Source organism: Excalfactoria chinensis, chromosome 1, assembly GCF_039878825.1.
Source record: "Excalfactoria chinensis isolate bCotChi1 chromosome 1, bCotChi1.hap2, whole genome shotgun sequence".
Lineage (NCBI taxonomy): Eukaryota > Metazoa > Chordata > Aves > Galliformes > Phasianidae > Excalfactoria > Excalfactoria chinensis.
In genome coordinates, this window is record NC_092825.1 from 65,518,999 (window position 1) to 65,534,417 (window position 15,419).

At 37.9% G+C, this 15,419-nt stretch overlaps 1 protein-coding gene across 4 annotated transcripts in view; it reads right to left on the reverse strand.

The window, feature by feature from the left end:
* Positions 1 to 15,419, reverse strand: part of SCUBE1 (signal peptide, CUB domain and EGF like domain containing 1) — a 200,471-nt gene that overhangs the window by 78,427 nt on the left and 106,625 nt on the right. For 2 of the 4 annotated variants that reach the window (XM_072329364.1, XM_072329353.1), the window contains exons 6-7: positions 10,169 to 10,285; positions 7,223 to 7,312 (exon numbers count right to left, since the gene is read on the reverse strand). In XM_072329364.1, coding sequence (XP_072185465.1) covers positions 7,223 to 7,312; positions 10,169 to 10,285 — 207 coding nt within the window. The remainder of the gene's footprint in view (positions 1 to 7,222; positions 7,313 to 10,168; positions 10,286 to 15,419) is intronic. The other 2 variants (XM_072329372.1, XM_072329380.1) reach the window with 1 other exon arrangement.

Here is a 15,419-nt window from a genome sequence, read left to right on the forward strand (position 1 = left end):
GGTAGCCTGTGCTCGTATCTTATCTTTTCAATCCATGTTAATATCACAGCATAATCTCTACCAAATACATATGTACATGAATTCCATGTATAGTGGATTTGTGTTTAGTGCAGTTCTCCACTTAACATTTATGTTATCTTAGGAATCTTATGGAATCAGCTTTATGACTAATGGCATCAGTGGTATATGCAGGTGAACTGTGTGGCCATGCCTAACAAAGGCTATCCAACAAGATTAAAAAACCACTCAAAATCCCACTCAAATTCCAACCAAAATTACACAAATTCTTTAAATCTGAAACTTGGAAGACAATAAAGTTTAAATTAGAAAAGGCAATTTTGGAGGAAAATGTGCTGTTGACTGTACAGTTGAACTTGCTTTTAATAGGGTATACATGGTTTGGCTAAAAAGAAAACTAAATAGAGAATACATGCTGCTCTCTGTAAAAAGAATTGTATTGCAAGTGGCAGTATGTGCTGAATATGACATGAGAGTGGGATAGAAGGAGAGACCCAAAGAACAACAAGCACAAGGAGAAACTTAAACATACAACTTGAAATAACTGAATTTTCAGTTAAGTCAGAACTATGTTATTCTCATGCAAATTACGCCCTGTGATGCTGAAAGGGTAGAGAAAAAGCATTCAGAAGAGCATAATGAAAGAAACAAATAGCTGTGAACAGAAAGAAGTAGAAACTGAAAGAGCTTCATATTCAGGGAATGAAAAAGGTGAGACAGAAAGGGTAACTTGCAGGATGTGGAATTCTTCACTCCGTTATGCTTGTCTCCTCATTTCCTTGCAATTTCATGATTGGTAGAATTTTATTTGCATGAAAATAGGATGAGAATTCTGCACTACCACATTCTGAATGTGTGAAGAAATGACGAGGTGAATCTTGCAGTGAATCACAAATCCTGCAGTTCTCATTTCAGAAAACCTCTATTCATCCTCAGGGGAATAGTACAAATTTTAAGAATCATCACATGACAGATCGTATCGGGTATTTTATAATGAACACTGGATGGGTCCATTCTGGACACTAAAAACCAGCACTATTAATTTTTTTTGGGCTGTCTTTTCTAAAGAGAGAAGCTGCGTTTTAAGAAAAACTGAAATATGCTGAACACTGATAGAGGGCATTACGTCTTGACCTTCAGCAAATCCTTTCATTTAAAATGGAAAAGCAAAACAATGGAAGGTATTGGAAGGAATTCTGGATAAGGTCTGAGACTTTATCATCAGCAAAGAAATGAGAAAAACAACAACAACAAAAAAGGATTTTTACAGGAATGAGCACACCATTCACAAACTCAATGAATAAAAGTGACGATAACTCAGGATGAAAGGAACTGCCCTTGGGAGAGAAGAGAATGCATGAATAACCTCAGGGATTCCTCTGCCTGTTTGCTGTGATTTCATACAGCAAAGCAGGACTGACAGAAAGAGTTAAAGTGGGGTCTTGGTTTCACTGTTAGTAACTGAATTAGAGATCCTCCTGACAATATGCCTGTCAATAATGTTTTAAATGCTTTATTGATCAAAACACAAGGTTGGGATGCATACAGAGCAGCGCATTTGGCTTTCTGACAAAAGCTCTCTGATAGCAAGCGTTTCTAAATCAGATACATGACACTCAGAGAAATAAAGACATATTTTAAGTAATTTGAAAGAGCCTCGGGAGGCAATACAACAAAGCTAGGAACTGAAGTACATCCTGAAAAGGTGTTTCTGTCTCAAAGTAGTGCTTAGTAGGCTGTAACTAAGTCAGAAGTTAATTGCTTTGAAAGAACACTTGAAAATTAACACTTGTTTGCCCTTCTTCCTGCTCTTCCAATATCAAATAGAATCATCTGTAAACTATCAATTCTGAAGGGGATCAAAAATCAAGAATTAAGACTATAAAATTCATTACTTCCCTTTGGAACAAAACAATCTAAGACTTTCAAAAAATTTCCTAATGGAAAACCAGAGTTCATAACAGTTTATTCCAATAACTTGGTATTTGGTGTGTTACACGGCATGTCTGAAACCTGTTCTCATTTCCTGTTATCCTACATTTATCAAAATGGAAGAATGCTGTGCCCTTATCAAGCTGTAAGTTATTAATAATGGCTCCAATAACAGAGCAACTACACTTTAAAGCCCAATTGCATCCCTTGAACATGACTGGTAAATCACCATGAAAGGGTGTATCAATTTCTTACAACCTAACCAGAACTGCATGTACTTTGTCTTCCTATCTCTGAAGACCACTGCAGGCTAAAGCAACATAAAAACTATAGTTTTCACACAAAACTCAATTTTAAGAAAAAAAGAAAGACTTCTGCCAGAAAGCTTTTATCATACAAAAGATGTTTTTATGTAAAGAAAGTGTGGCTTCAACAAGTTCTAAAGTTCTGCAGCATTCCTTCCCAAGACAGACAGCAGCTAAATTTGGCTCTTTCACAGAATCTTGAAATCCAGGTGGATTTCCATATGAATCACACAATCATTGTGTGTCATACTCATTAAGTAATTCAAGACTTTGAAGAAATTATTCACAGTGAACCATCAGACGAGAGGTCTTGGGGTGACTGAAAGAATGACCAGTGAAGGATTCCACACTGGTATGATGATATTTTATATCTGGCAGGAGAAAAATCACTGTAATAATGAGACTCCAGTCATTCCAGTTAACTTTGTTGATTCCATTTCCCTGCAGTCAAGGTAGAGTTGTTTGTCTCCACTGGCAAAAAACAGTGATTCAAAGAGATTAAGTCCTGACATTCTTAACAAAACACCGGGCAGGAAGCAACAGCTTGGGTCAGGTAAGCATAACAGACTAAGAAGTCTTTAAGAACAGTTATTATATGATTCCTACAAAACAAAAGCCATAATGGCTCCTTACCAAGCTTACAGTCTTCAGTAGAAAAGACTATAACCCTCAAAATTGCAATGTGTCAAAGAGACAAAAGTAAAAAGAAGATAGCATATTAAAAAAGAAGTTTTTATGCTACTCACATGCATGTTCATACATGGTGTACATCTTTGTAAGTTAAGATCTGAGATTTTTTTTAGCCTTAAGACCAACATATACCACTGGTTCTTTTCAGATCTGAAATCCCAAGAATTTCTAGCCTGACTAGGAGAAAGAAGGGTGGCTTATCATATGAATGTGCATATAATGTCTCAAATGAGTGACAGTCCACTTTCCTCCTATGATTATCAGCATGACATTCACACATTAGGTGCATGCCATCTTGAGTTCATGCCCTGTGTAAGCTTCCTGACAGAGGATCTTGATTTTTCAGAAGCACAGAACGTACAGGACTGATAAGAGCTGCATAGTTTCTACAAGCTTCTGTGTAGGGAAACTGCAGGAGCAGGAATGGTGCTTCAAGTGGCCTCTCTCTGAAGGACTATCACTAAAAAATTCAGGAACGTTGAATTTGTGGAGGGTATGGTTCAGCTCTCAGCTGACAGTTCTACTCCTGTTCATTTATAACATGACAACGCAGAAGCAACCTAGGCAGAGGTAAACTCCAGTAGATACAAAGTCCAGGACAGTTCCAAAGCACTTTACAAGCACTTCACATGACATGAAAATGGTCTGTAGGGAAGTTGTGTGCCATTTTCCAGGGAAGGAAAGAGAATGACACTCCTATATATTTGAGGCAGGCTGCCTTACTGATGACACAAGTAACCAGTGTCCAACGGCAAAACCTTGAGACATCCTGACTTATGATGACATGAACACATCTTGCAAGGAATAAATTTCAGTGCACGGTTTGGATGATCTGAAGACATTTGTAGCAACAGCATCATTGCCGTTTGTAACATTATTCTGACCTTAAACATTCAATATCGCTGCACTTCCTTAAGTTCAAGACAGTATCAATGTATCAGAGCACCACTGTTCTAGGATACAATAAAAGGATCTTTGTATAATTGCCTTCTTGTGACAAGAAGGAACTAATCCTACAACCTCACAGAACCAAAAGAAGAGCATTTTATTGCCAAACAAAGGGATCTTGAAACAGTGACCTCTGAAAAGCATGGAACAGGTATATTGAAAGTGAGGGAAGGAAATGCAGTTTTCGTAGAGGTTCTGAAGTTACACAGGTTCAAGACCAAATTAACTTGATTTGTTTGACTACTAGAGAGAAAAGGAAGAAAAATGAAATATGGTGCAAATTTCTCCAGCCTATATCAGAAAAAAGCCCATCTGGAATACAATTAAGAGCACACCCATTTTCCCTCTAAAATGGCAACTGAATTGGAAGTGCAAGAAACATAAACAAGCCGTAGGAACAGCAAGATGGTGCCACATTCACTGATCAGAGAAAAGTCATTCAGTGACATTTCTTTAATGAGAGTACTCTTTACCCTGAACCCAATTAGTTTGCTATGAGCAGGGGAAATGAAGGACATTTGGAAGCCTACTGTATTTCTGAATGTTATGAGAGAAATTGGATGAAAATTCCTAATAATCATTGGGTGGTTCTAAAAATTTCTTGCAGTTTCTGGTTTGCTTCACGAGATCTAAAAAATAAAAACATCTAACAACAGGGATCAGAGTGTATTTTATCTACTTTTCCCTATTTCAGATTTAGCCACAAGTCACAGGACCTTACTGTGACTGGGACACAGACCTTTCAAGAGTCAGTATGAGATAAAGAAGCAGTCGGTTTTCCTGTAGGAAAATGAGTTGTGCGAGCTCTCATGTCTGACAGCACTCCCACTATCCCAAAGTATTCTCATGCAATATTATTCTTAGCCTGGGATGATAGTAACTGTTATGAAGATCACAGTCATTTTAATAATATAGCGACTGACAGGGGCCTAGAAGTTATCAACTCAGGTCTTGTAATTGAAAGCATCTTTCATCAGTTTGCTAAAATTACATAAAGTCATCAACTTTTCCTACTCTCCCATGACTGCCTACAGCAGGGTCAAAAATCACAGTCCACCTACAAGAGCTGGAAAAGTTTCCTGAGGAGCCCTCAAATACTTTCTAAGATGGCTGTTTAGAAAACATCTGAAGAAACATCAGATTTCATGGAAAAGCGCTACACTTTTGAACTGCAGTAAGACTGTAAAAATAATACAATTTTGGATTTTCTAAAAATCAGAAAACGGCAGAAAGAAACAATTAAAGAGATACTTAAGTAGTAAGTCACCCACTTGGCTGACATTTACTAATCAAATTTCTTTTCAGCTCCAGTTAATGTTTTTCTAAGGAACGGGTTGTTAAAACACAGCCTTGTCTAGAAACTAAGCAGTTGGCTGATACCTGCTTTTACAAGAGGTACCAAAGAGTTAGACAATGTATTCTGCAAATACAAATTCTGATTTCTTTTCACTGTCTCTCTAAAACCTACTTCTAGACTCCACTTGGAACTTGCAGACTCAGCGTAACTAAGAATCTTGTTGCTTGTAATATTCAACATCTGTTTGCTGGAACTTCTGTAAGCAGCGTGAACACACCTTCATGCCGGATAATTATTTCCATTAGAGGCTGAGGTACCAAAGCAGTGTGCTATGTTGCTCAGTTTCTCTAAAATATATTGTACATACTGGTAATGGCAAGGTAATCTCACTGTTTCAACCTTGAGGACTGGATTTTCCAATGGTACACTGGTCTTTTCCATGCTTTTTTAGTGGCTTTCTATGAGACTATGGACCTTACTATCTAAAATTGTTACTCTCGCCTTTAGAAAGCAAGATGAGCGGCTACACAGTTTCTGTCACCTTAAATCAATTTAAACAGTGAATCATTAAACAGCAAATGGATATTGTTCACTTGCTAGATCTGTGAATTAACTGCTAATTAGCAATCACAGATATTCTAAAAATAAAGAAATAAAGGAATATATGACCAGGTGTTTACAGGAGAGAAAACATTTCACCGCAGTATTATCGTCTAATACCATGTCTGACTTAGGACACCCTGCCATTTCCTGCATTACTGTCTGCTGACCTATGACTAAGAAGATGGTTTAGTATAGGTGGCAAGATAAAAGTGATATGAAAATTGTATAAGCATTGCCACCTACTGCAAGTATGAGCACAGTAATCTGGGCTCTGGTCTTCCAGAGGTACTCCTTCAAGGTAGGTGTAAATGTTTACAGACAGAGGTCAGTCTGCCAAGAGCTAGCAGGGCAGTCTGTGACAGGCTTAATGCTTTTAAGAAAGGAATAGGCTACCAGGAGGGAACACGGCAGTTTTCTTGTGCCCTAATTTCTCCAGTGATTGAAGAACCCCTATCTTGTATACGGATTTTTTCGTACACCTCATCAATGCTCACTATGCTTAAAAACTAATGGAAATATTACATGTGGTGCCTAAGGCATCAGAGTTGAAAATACAAAGTAACAAACCACTTGGAAGCCTCCAAAATGCTAGCATCATTCAGCAGTCTATGCTATCCTGTGCCCTCTGTCACATGAAAAGAAATTGGCAGAAATGCAGCCACTCTTCTATTTCAGTTCCCAAAAGGCCATGCATGTAATATGAAGAAGACCAGCACAATGGTGAGCAGTGGGTTAACAGAGAGAAGCTAAAGAATTATCTACATTGTCCAATGCACTTCCTCATCTCTCTACTCTCAGGCTCCAACAACAGAGAAACAAGCCATGCTTCTTGAATGAACATAAGGAAGCACACTAGTCATGAGGGAAATATCTTTCAGTGGTTACTAGCATAGCTACACAAAGGAAATAAATCAATTTCCAGTCATAATATTTACATTTCGATCAAAAGCACAGCAAATTCTAAGTAGTCAAATATAGTTGTTCATTTAACACCACATATGTAATAGAACATTGTTTTATATAATCACCGTCATCCACTTTTAAGTCAAAAGGCAAATCTGCAACACATGAGATATTTTAGGAGTCCTATAGCAACACATACACACAAACACACAATTCACATATAAGAAGTAGCTTGCATAAGGTAAGTAAGGTTAATGGCAAAAGCTTCTTTCTGTGCAGAAGAAATTGAACATTAAAGCTGCAGCGTTACGAAAAAAAAAGTTTAAAAACAAGAAATGAAGTTGTACAACAGATGAGGACTTAAAAAATTGGTGACCTTTTCACACAGATAAAGCCAGCTTAAAAACAAAAAACACAAGCCAAACCAAAACCAAAAAAGACCAAATGAGACCAAAAAAGAACCTCCCCCCACACACATACAGACAAAAGTGAGAGCACAACAAAGGAAGTGGAAGAAAAGTGTTACCCATAAGTAGCCGCCGTTTCACCCGCTTGTCCACATCAGCTACTGACGTGGCATTGTACTCAGAACTCTCAATTGCAGCCTCATCCTTCTCTAAAACACAAGTAAGGGACAAACATGGAGCAGTTGGTTAATCACAAGCCCAATTTTCCACTGCCTAAGATAGTTTCTTGGCATGGCACAGCCGAAGCCAAGAAGCAAGGCATGAAAGCACTAAATCCCCGTTAGAGAGTTAATTCCCTTTGAGACCCCAGGAAAAAGTTAATGGGAAACTGGGGAAAGGAGAAAGAAAAAGGGGAGGAGAAAGAATGGCCAACTACAAAGTAATTAACTGGATATACGAAGATGTATTCCTACTGGAGAAAAGACAGCTGACATGAGTGCCCCAGAGAGGTGTTAATGATGGAAATTAAAACTCAAGGATGCTAGCTTAACAAACTACTAAAGACACACCATAAAGTGATTAAGGCTACAGGTGACATCACAATCTGAAGTTGGCAGGAAGATCAAGATAGACAGAGAGAGCAAGAAGAGTCCGGTGATGGATGGGTACGGGTGCAACATAGTCTCATACACATTGACACGTCATGAAGAGGAGTCAAACAACAGCATGCAAATTGAACAAAAACAACAACGAAAATAAACAAACAACAAATCAAACAAACACAAAAAAGATCAATTTGGGCAGTGCTGGTTGCCTGCTTGTCTATGAAACACTACTAGCTAAACATTCAATGCTAGAAAAGATGTTGCAAGAACAGGATTTAGTAACTTTATGAGCATGCAGTAAGCAAGACGATGTCAGCAAAGGTCATTGTACAAGGTAGTCTCAGATATCCTATATGTAAGAGTTTCAGACAGCATAATGAGGATTTAGCCTGGTTATGCTTCATTAGAAATACACAGAAACAGTCACAAGTGTGGGAAGAAATGATCGGTAAGTGAAATAAAAATAAAGATTTATCATACAGGAGAGCAGTGAGGAAGAAGCAGTTTGGTAAATACAATGATTTATACAGAGAAGGAATTAGAAGAGCAAAAATCAAAGTGCAGGTGGGGACTTTCACATGCAGCAAACATAAAAAATAGAAGGATAAGTTAAACAGGGACAAAATATGTTAGACAAGGGGTCAAAAAAGTATTTCTCTGGTATTGCAGAAGTTTGCATTCTTGCAGTGATGACTGGAATATATACACCACTGAAGACAGCAAACATTGGAATCACTGAAGTGAGGAGGAGGAGGAGGCTGGCAGGTTTTGTTTGTGGTAACACTACATGGTTGAGTAGTAACAAGAAGTTGTTTTGTTTCATTCTGAACAAGTTCTAGATGGGATCAGGCTGCAATAGAGGCTTTTGTTTGAGTTTTTTATTTATTTTACTCTGTAAATCATTAATGAACGTCAGTTATCAGACAAGACAGGCAATCAGGAACCATCACCAGAAAGCAGGAATAAAAATGTAAAATAAAGAAATAAATAAAAATATTAAAAAGTAGTCTAAGAGAAAGAACTACTTAGAGGGAAGAAAATCAGCACAGGCAGTAATATGTGACTTTTATCACAAGACCAAGGAATGTGACATGGAGTTCTATGTATTACGTTACAAAAATGGGGAAAAAAAAAAAAAGTGAAAAACAGGTACAATGTACACAACTTTGGAAACCATTTTTACATGCTGGACAATATAAAACATCAATCTGAGGATATTAGTGAATGCTAAGAAACAGAAGATCAATTATCCATTTAATTTAAGCTGCTCTTATGGCCCTAGTTCCAAATTCTCTGCATCTGGAACTGCCACAGACTTCAGGGAGGGCCTGTAAGACTGAACCCACCGTGTTAATCAAAAAGGACTGGATGAGAGATTCCACAAGCTGAGCCATAGCTTGTGCACAACACAGCAAGGCAGAGTTCAGTGCTGAACCTTGTTCAGCTCTACCCCTGCCAATACAGCTCTCATCCCGTCACAAAATTCGTGCAATCAAACCCATCAGAAGCGAGTGAGGCTCTGTGCAGCCCCTGAGTTTCATGCCATGGATCTGACCAAGAGAACATTAAAGATAACTGACAGATTTCCATGGCGTTTAGATCAACTGCTTCATCTTGCAGTAATGACATAGGAGAGAAAAGATGATAAATACGTGCCCGTTTTTTTTTAACCTCAGGGAATTACCACGATTTAATAAGGAAGTGAAATTAAACCAACAACAAAAAAAGTCAGCAAGATCGTAATACTTATCTATTATGCATTTCGGGTTTTGATCTGTAAGAATCTTCAAATTCTAACTTGTATTATGCAAAATTATCCCTTTTTGTTTTAAAAATGCAGAGAGTGGAAAGAAACTGTTACACAAATAATCCATTTTATAATCATAAATGTTTGCACAGCATCTCCCAAGATGCTTTGTATCTTGAATAGCTTCTTCCTATTGATAATCTTTGTGAAAGCATATTGACTACAAGTACCGAACATTTTAGAATAATAAATAAAATACAACAGGGAGGAAAGCATGTCACAGTGAATAATTTTTTTTCCCCAATAGCAGCTTAGAAAAAAGAAGGCCATCTTCCTCACCTCACTTACGCAAGGAAGTCTTACCCGTGAAAATGAACAGAAGAGCTGAACTTTCATTCATGATGAAAGCTTTACACCTTTTTTATTATAAAAATCATTAGAGTTATGAAAAGAAATAACAAGTTACAAAAGAGTAACAAAGGTGTACTCCGTTAACAAATGTTTTAACACAACACGCACAAATGCTTCTCTCTGTATATAGCTTTGCCAATGTGGCTAGGAACTGCTGTTACACACCTCTCTTGGCAATGGTGCTAAATTCCTGTGAGATACAAACACACACGTGCACACACGCTCACGCACACACACACATATGTGCACATATGTATTCTATGAGGAATATGAAACAAAACGTGCTGCAGAGATGTACTTACCAATGCAGGTTCGTCCATCTGAATGCAGGGCATACTTCTGATGACAACCACACACAGGACCAGTATCAGTGTCATCACAGGTGTGCTGGCAGCCTCCATTCCCATAGTTACAGGTTACTAGTTAAGCCCCAAATGAATGTGTATATATGTATACATAAATAAAATGACAATGAAACCAATTAGTCTTGAGGGCCCTTCAGAATACGCAAGAGCAGTAACAAACCAAGACGTAAGGCAACATAACATCTGTATTTACATTTTTGCATTCCACACTTTTCCTGAGCCCCATTCTCTTAGACACACTCCTGTCCCATGCCTCAACTTTTGATCCACACAGTAAAGAAAATGAGAGAAAGAAAATAGAAGCATGTGCTACTTTTCCCGTAGCCTATTTCTACTAGTAATTTCAGCATAGGCGGACAGCCAATTTCATCTCTTCCTAAAAGCTTCATGTTTCTTATCTGTGATGTATATGGCATAAAGAAATGAGCAGTCTCTAATATGGACATACTTTCAAGACTATATACAGCCTTTCTCTTCTCCTTCTTTGCTTTCTAAGTGGAGGAAGCAGAGATCAAACAGCAAGACAAGAATCGCGTAAGACCTGAAACCTATTATTTTAAGTATTGGTCCTCCTAAAGTAAACGAATGTTTAAAAATAATGCAGGAGTTTTCTCCTCTGAGACAAAAAGTACAATGTAAGTATGGCCCGGTGGTGTACTTGGCCTCAACTAGAGACAGAGAGTTGGAGAGGTTACTTTTGCTTACAAGCATAAAGGGCAAAACTGCTTTCAGCAGTTAAAATGTTGTCAGGTAAAAAAAAAAAACAAACACTAAAGCAAGCATATTTTCTTGATAGGTAGAGTTTTGAAGTTTGCAAGAATTAGATTCAATTTTTTTTTTTTTTTTTTTGTCACATGATGGATTTAATTTCTGACAAAATAGCTTTTAAATATTAAGCTGGTATATAATGGCTCTAATTTGCCCCTGTTTCATTTAATCTTTTGCAATCACATAGCTTGATGCCAAAAGAACCAGATCTAAACTGAATTCAATGTTTATTTTTTATGTACAGGTAGTTAACACTAGGATCTTTATGGATATTTCTCTATTGCCAGATACAGGGGAAATTCAATCCATCATTATTCAGTTGTACTATAAATTTCAGAGGACTTAGATATTTGGATACAGTTACAATAATTTAAGTAATGACTCCTATTAACCAGAAGGAAGTTCCTCATACTGGTCTTTAGCAGAATTTTCTTCTAGGTATGAGAGTTTATACAAGAGCCAGGGCAAAAAATTGGAATATTCAGTAAACTCGAGATAATGGTTAATAGGATTTTAAAATCAGGGATCTACAAATGCAAACAGATATTCACTGCTCAATGCTATGCCTGTCCTCTTTCACTTCTTTTTATCTGTTCTTAGATTTGCAATTGTTTTTGACACATCCTTTTCTCATGGCTCCCTCTCTATGCCATACTATGCGTGCAACATAACGTAACACATTTTGCTTAATTTGGGGGTAAGAGAAAAATACTGTTTTGTAGCCTAGTTGAGAACTAGCAGAGTGTTGGAATCAGCTGGCTGCATCTCGAATGCAAACATGAGCTGCACTTCTGGCTGGCTGTGTCTGGGATGTGATCAGGCAGGAGCTGTACATGATACAGAAAGCAGCTGCTTGCAATTTCCAGAGTAATGGCTGCACACCAGCAGAGCTAAGCCAGGATAAGGTGACTTCCATTTAACTATCCTCCCCTCCCCCTTGACCCTGCATGCCTCTTGGACTGCTTGGAGATTCATTATTTCTATTCCTGCTGGACTGCATTGCCATCACAAATTAACAGGAAGGTGCAGTTTACGCCAGACGTTTAAATACATTTCTAACCAACTGTATTTTTATTAACTATTTTAAAGTGCAATAAGCATCCAGTAATGTGTATTTTAAACAACTGGACTTCAGGGATTATTTTTAGGCATTCCTTGCCTAAAAAATCTCCACTAGCAGAGATGAAAGTATCTTAACGCAGTTGCTCTGATTCTCATAATATAAGGCAATGTTTCTTACTCTGCTTTTCTATATGAAACTGCACTACTCTGATGCCGTGTATAGTACATCCTGCAGAATCACACACTCGTTTTATAGCTTTCCTGTGCACTAAAATTTCAGCAACGCTAGTTCCAGTTCTACTCAGTCAATTAACATAAGATTGATGCTGTTCCTTCAAATGTCTCTCACAAATATTTGCAAATTATCTTTCTGAAGGATTTGAGCTTCTTCCTAGACTGTTTATTTGTTTGTTTTAAATCAACTCAAGTCAAAACTCTGGCTCTTGACAGCTCAGCAGGTGAAACTGGTAAAAAAAAGTCAGTGAGAAGTTTCTCTTGCTTAGAGGTAAAAAAAAAAACCCACAACATATTTAAAAGCAAAAGAACAACCAGCTCTACTCTGTTATTATCAGAAAGCACCAATGCAAATTCATGAGAAATCCTAAAGAGTTGTTTAAAACATTATTTCCCTATAAATGTGGATTCTACAGCTATGTAGTAGACCATGTGTGTGCCCCTTCAGCGTCTGTGCTACTGAAGAGGCAAACAAAAAAAGGCAAAAAGGAAATTTCTGACAGACACAAACCACTTTCAAACACTACAGAACAAGTTTCAATTAAATGGGTGGACAATAGTGGTTTAGCAACCACATGTCTTAAGTACAATCAAGGTGCTGCACTCCTTCTCTTAGCTCTTATGGTATGATAATTGAGTTAGGATATACAACACACAGGGATTTCTGAATAGGTGAAATCTTCCCACAGCTTTGCCATATTTGTGGGAAATACTCTGTGCAATTGGCGTACAGCAGAGGAGCTGAGGGGAGGCCTGATGGCGGCTGCAGCTCCTCACAGGGAGTTGAAGGGCAGCGCTGAGCTCTGCTGTGTGTGACAGCGACAGGGCCCGAGGGAACGGCATGGAGCTGTGCCAGGGGAGGGGCAGCTGGGGGGCAGGGAAAGGGTCTGCACCACAGGGCAGTGGGCACAGAATGGGCTGCACAGGGTAGTTTAACATCTTCCATGTTAAAACAATGGGAAGATAGAAGATACCAGAATTCAGCCTCACTCGACCCCCCCAAAATCCTCAGACAATAACTTCCTGTTCACGTCTGCATGTAGATGAAATATACTGCAAATATATTGCAAATCTGCACAAGAAATTTTGTTCTTGCAATAAACTACATGACAAAATGGCTATCCAGCATGTTGATTGAGCCACTATGTTGCAAATCCAGATGAACTGCAGCAATTTTTAACTAATTTGGCCATTAAATGTATAATTTACACAAATGGGTGTCTCTTCCTTTGTGATAAATCTATGAATGCAATATTGTTTGCGCTATTTATTCTAGCATGGCCTTACATTTTTAACATTCTGGGGATCTTTGTACTGACAGTGAATAGCTGAAACTGCCAGCAGAAGCTGAAAAGCTGAAACCAGGCATAGGTGGGAGAACATTTTATTGCAAACATACTAGACCAGATTCTTGAAATTACTTAGCACTAGCCCTCCTGCTCACTTAAACATTATGACAAAAGGGAGCAGGTAGAAATAGCTGTAGTTAAGGTTATTTAGTATCCTTCATTAAAAGATTCAGCTTTCACTTGCTTATAACTCTGCTAGAACTACATATTTTAGGTTAAAACTTGCATACATATGTATCTGCTTTCATATTCTTCCCACTTTGTCAAGTTTCAGCAAAAGCAGTAGAGCTAATTAACAAAAAAATTGCCTTGTTTTGTCCATGTTTAGGGGAAAAATGTTTATAAAAATTTCTAGTTCTACCACACTCACGAGTAGGATCTGAAAATTGATCATGGATACAGATAACAAAAGAGGAGGTAATTTCCAGTGTTACCTGGAGACAAATTTTCTATTCCTAAAATCTCATGTTTCTGCTTCAAAGAAGTATCAAAGAGAATCACTAAGAAAGCATATTATTCTAATGGCTTATGTACACAGAAGATGGTAATTTACTGCTGATTTGCATCTAGAGGATGCATCTCTGCTGAGGAATTATGTCTGAATCTGTACAGTTCTGCCTGGTGGATTTCTAGATGGCTTTCTGACACCACTTCTCTGAATGCTTCCTAGCGTAGTGTACAAGATGTTTTTTTGTAACTGAGAAAAAGCATGTTGAAAATTTACATTAAAAAACCCACTAAGGTTGCAATATTAAGGATTAGAAAGCTACAAATTACCAGTCTTTGGGCACATAAGACAGTGTTGTGATAGCTTATGTCCTTAATGACAAATGCAGACAACATTCCTGTTTCATTCAAAGTGTTCAATGCATAGCTGGGAAAGCGAGGTCTGTGGAAACAGATGGAGAATCCCTGTCTCACTGTCAGGAAAGGATGGTGGTGAATAGAGCCCTGTAAAACTCTAATTTCTGCCCTTGACATGAAAATCCTACTTTGGGCTTGGCAGGGTATGTAAATCTCATCTACTACAGATCATTAATATTATATTCTTCTCCACTGCAAGGAGCTTTTGGGAGCTTGGCTTTGATCCTACTAAATGCTGTAAATGCAGAACTGTGCTTTGAGTGCTTCTTGTTCATCACCTGTCAGTACTAAACAGCTCTGACATTAGCATCTCTCCCATTTGTAAGTTAGGCAGGACAGTACTTCTTAACTTCACAAGGAAGTTCTGAATACATGAACAATGCCTAAGTAGCACTCTGACTATTACTGTAATGATTATCATGGGAAAATTCAGGAGGAAATTAAAAATTTTATGTTCAGGATAGAATTCAAACATTGGGCAGCAAGCACGAGGTGACACTGAATTATGAAGGAAACTATCAAACTAAAGCCTTGTTAATGAGCAACGTCCATCATGAACAAAGCAAGACACCAAGAGTGATTGCCTTGTTAGTATGAAATTATATGATAAGGTGATAAGTAATCATGTATCATGCAATGATACAGTTACATAACACATGCTTAAAAAATGGAGCCAGTCCACTTATTTTTTATGACTTCAAGCTTCTATTAACACACATACTTTTTTCCTTTGAGAAACGTGCCCCTTATTAGTAGATTTGGGGGCCAATACTTAGAGCTCCTGAAAATTTCTCCAAGTATTCTGATGCAATTGCAAACTGGTTGATCAAAATTCATCTAGTGACATAATGGTTACCTGCCATCTCTTCACACAAGGTTACATAGATTATATCAGGCACTATGAGTCTGAA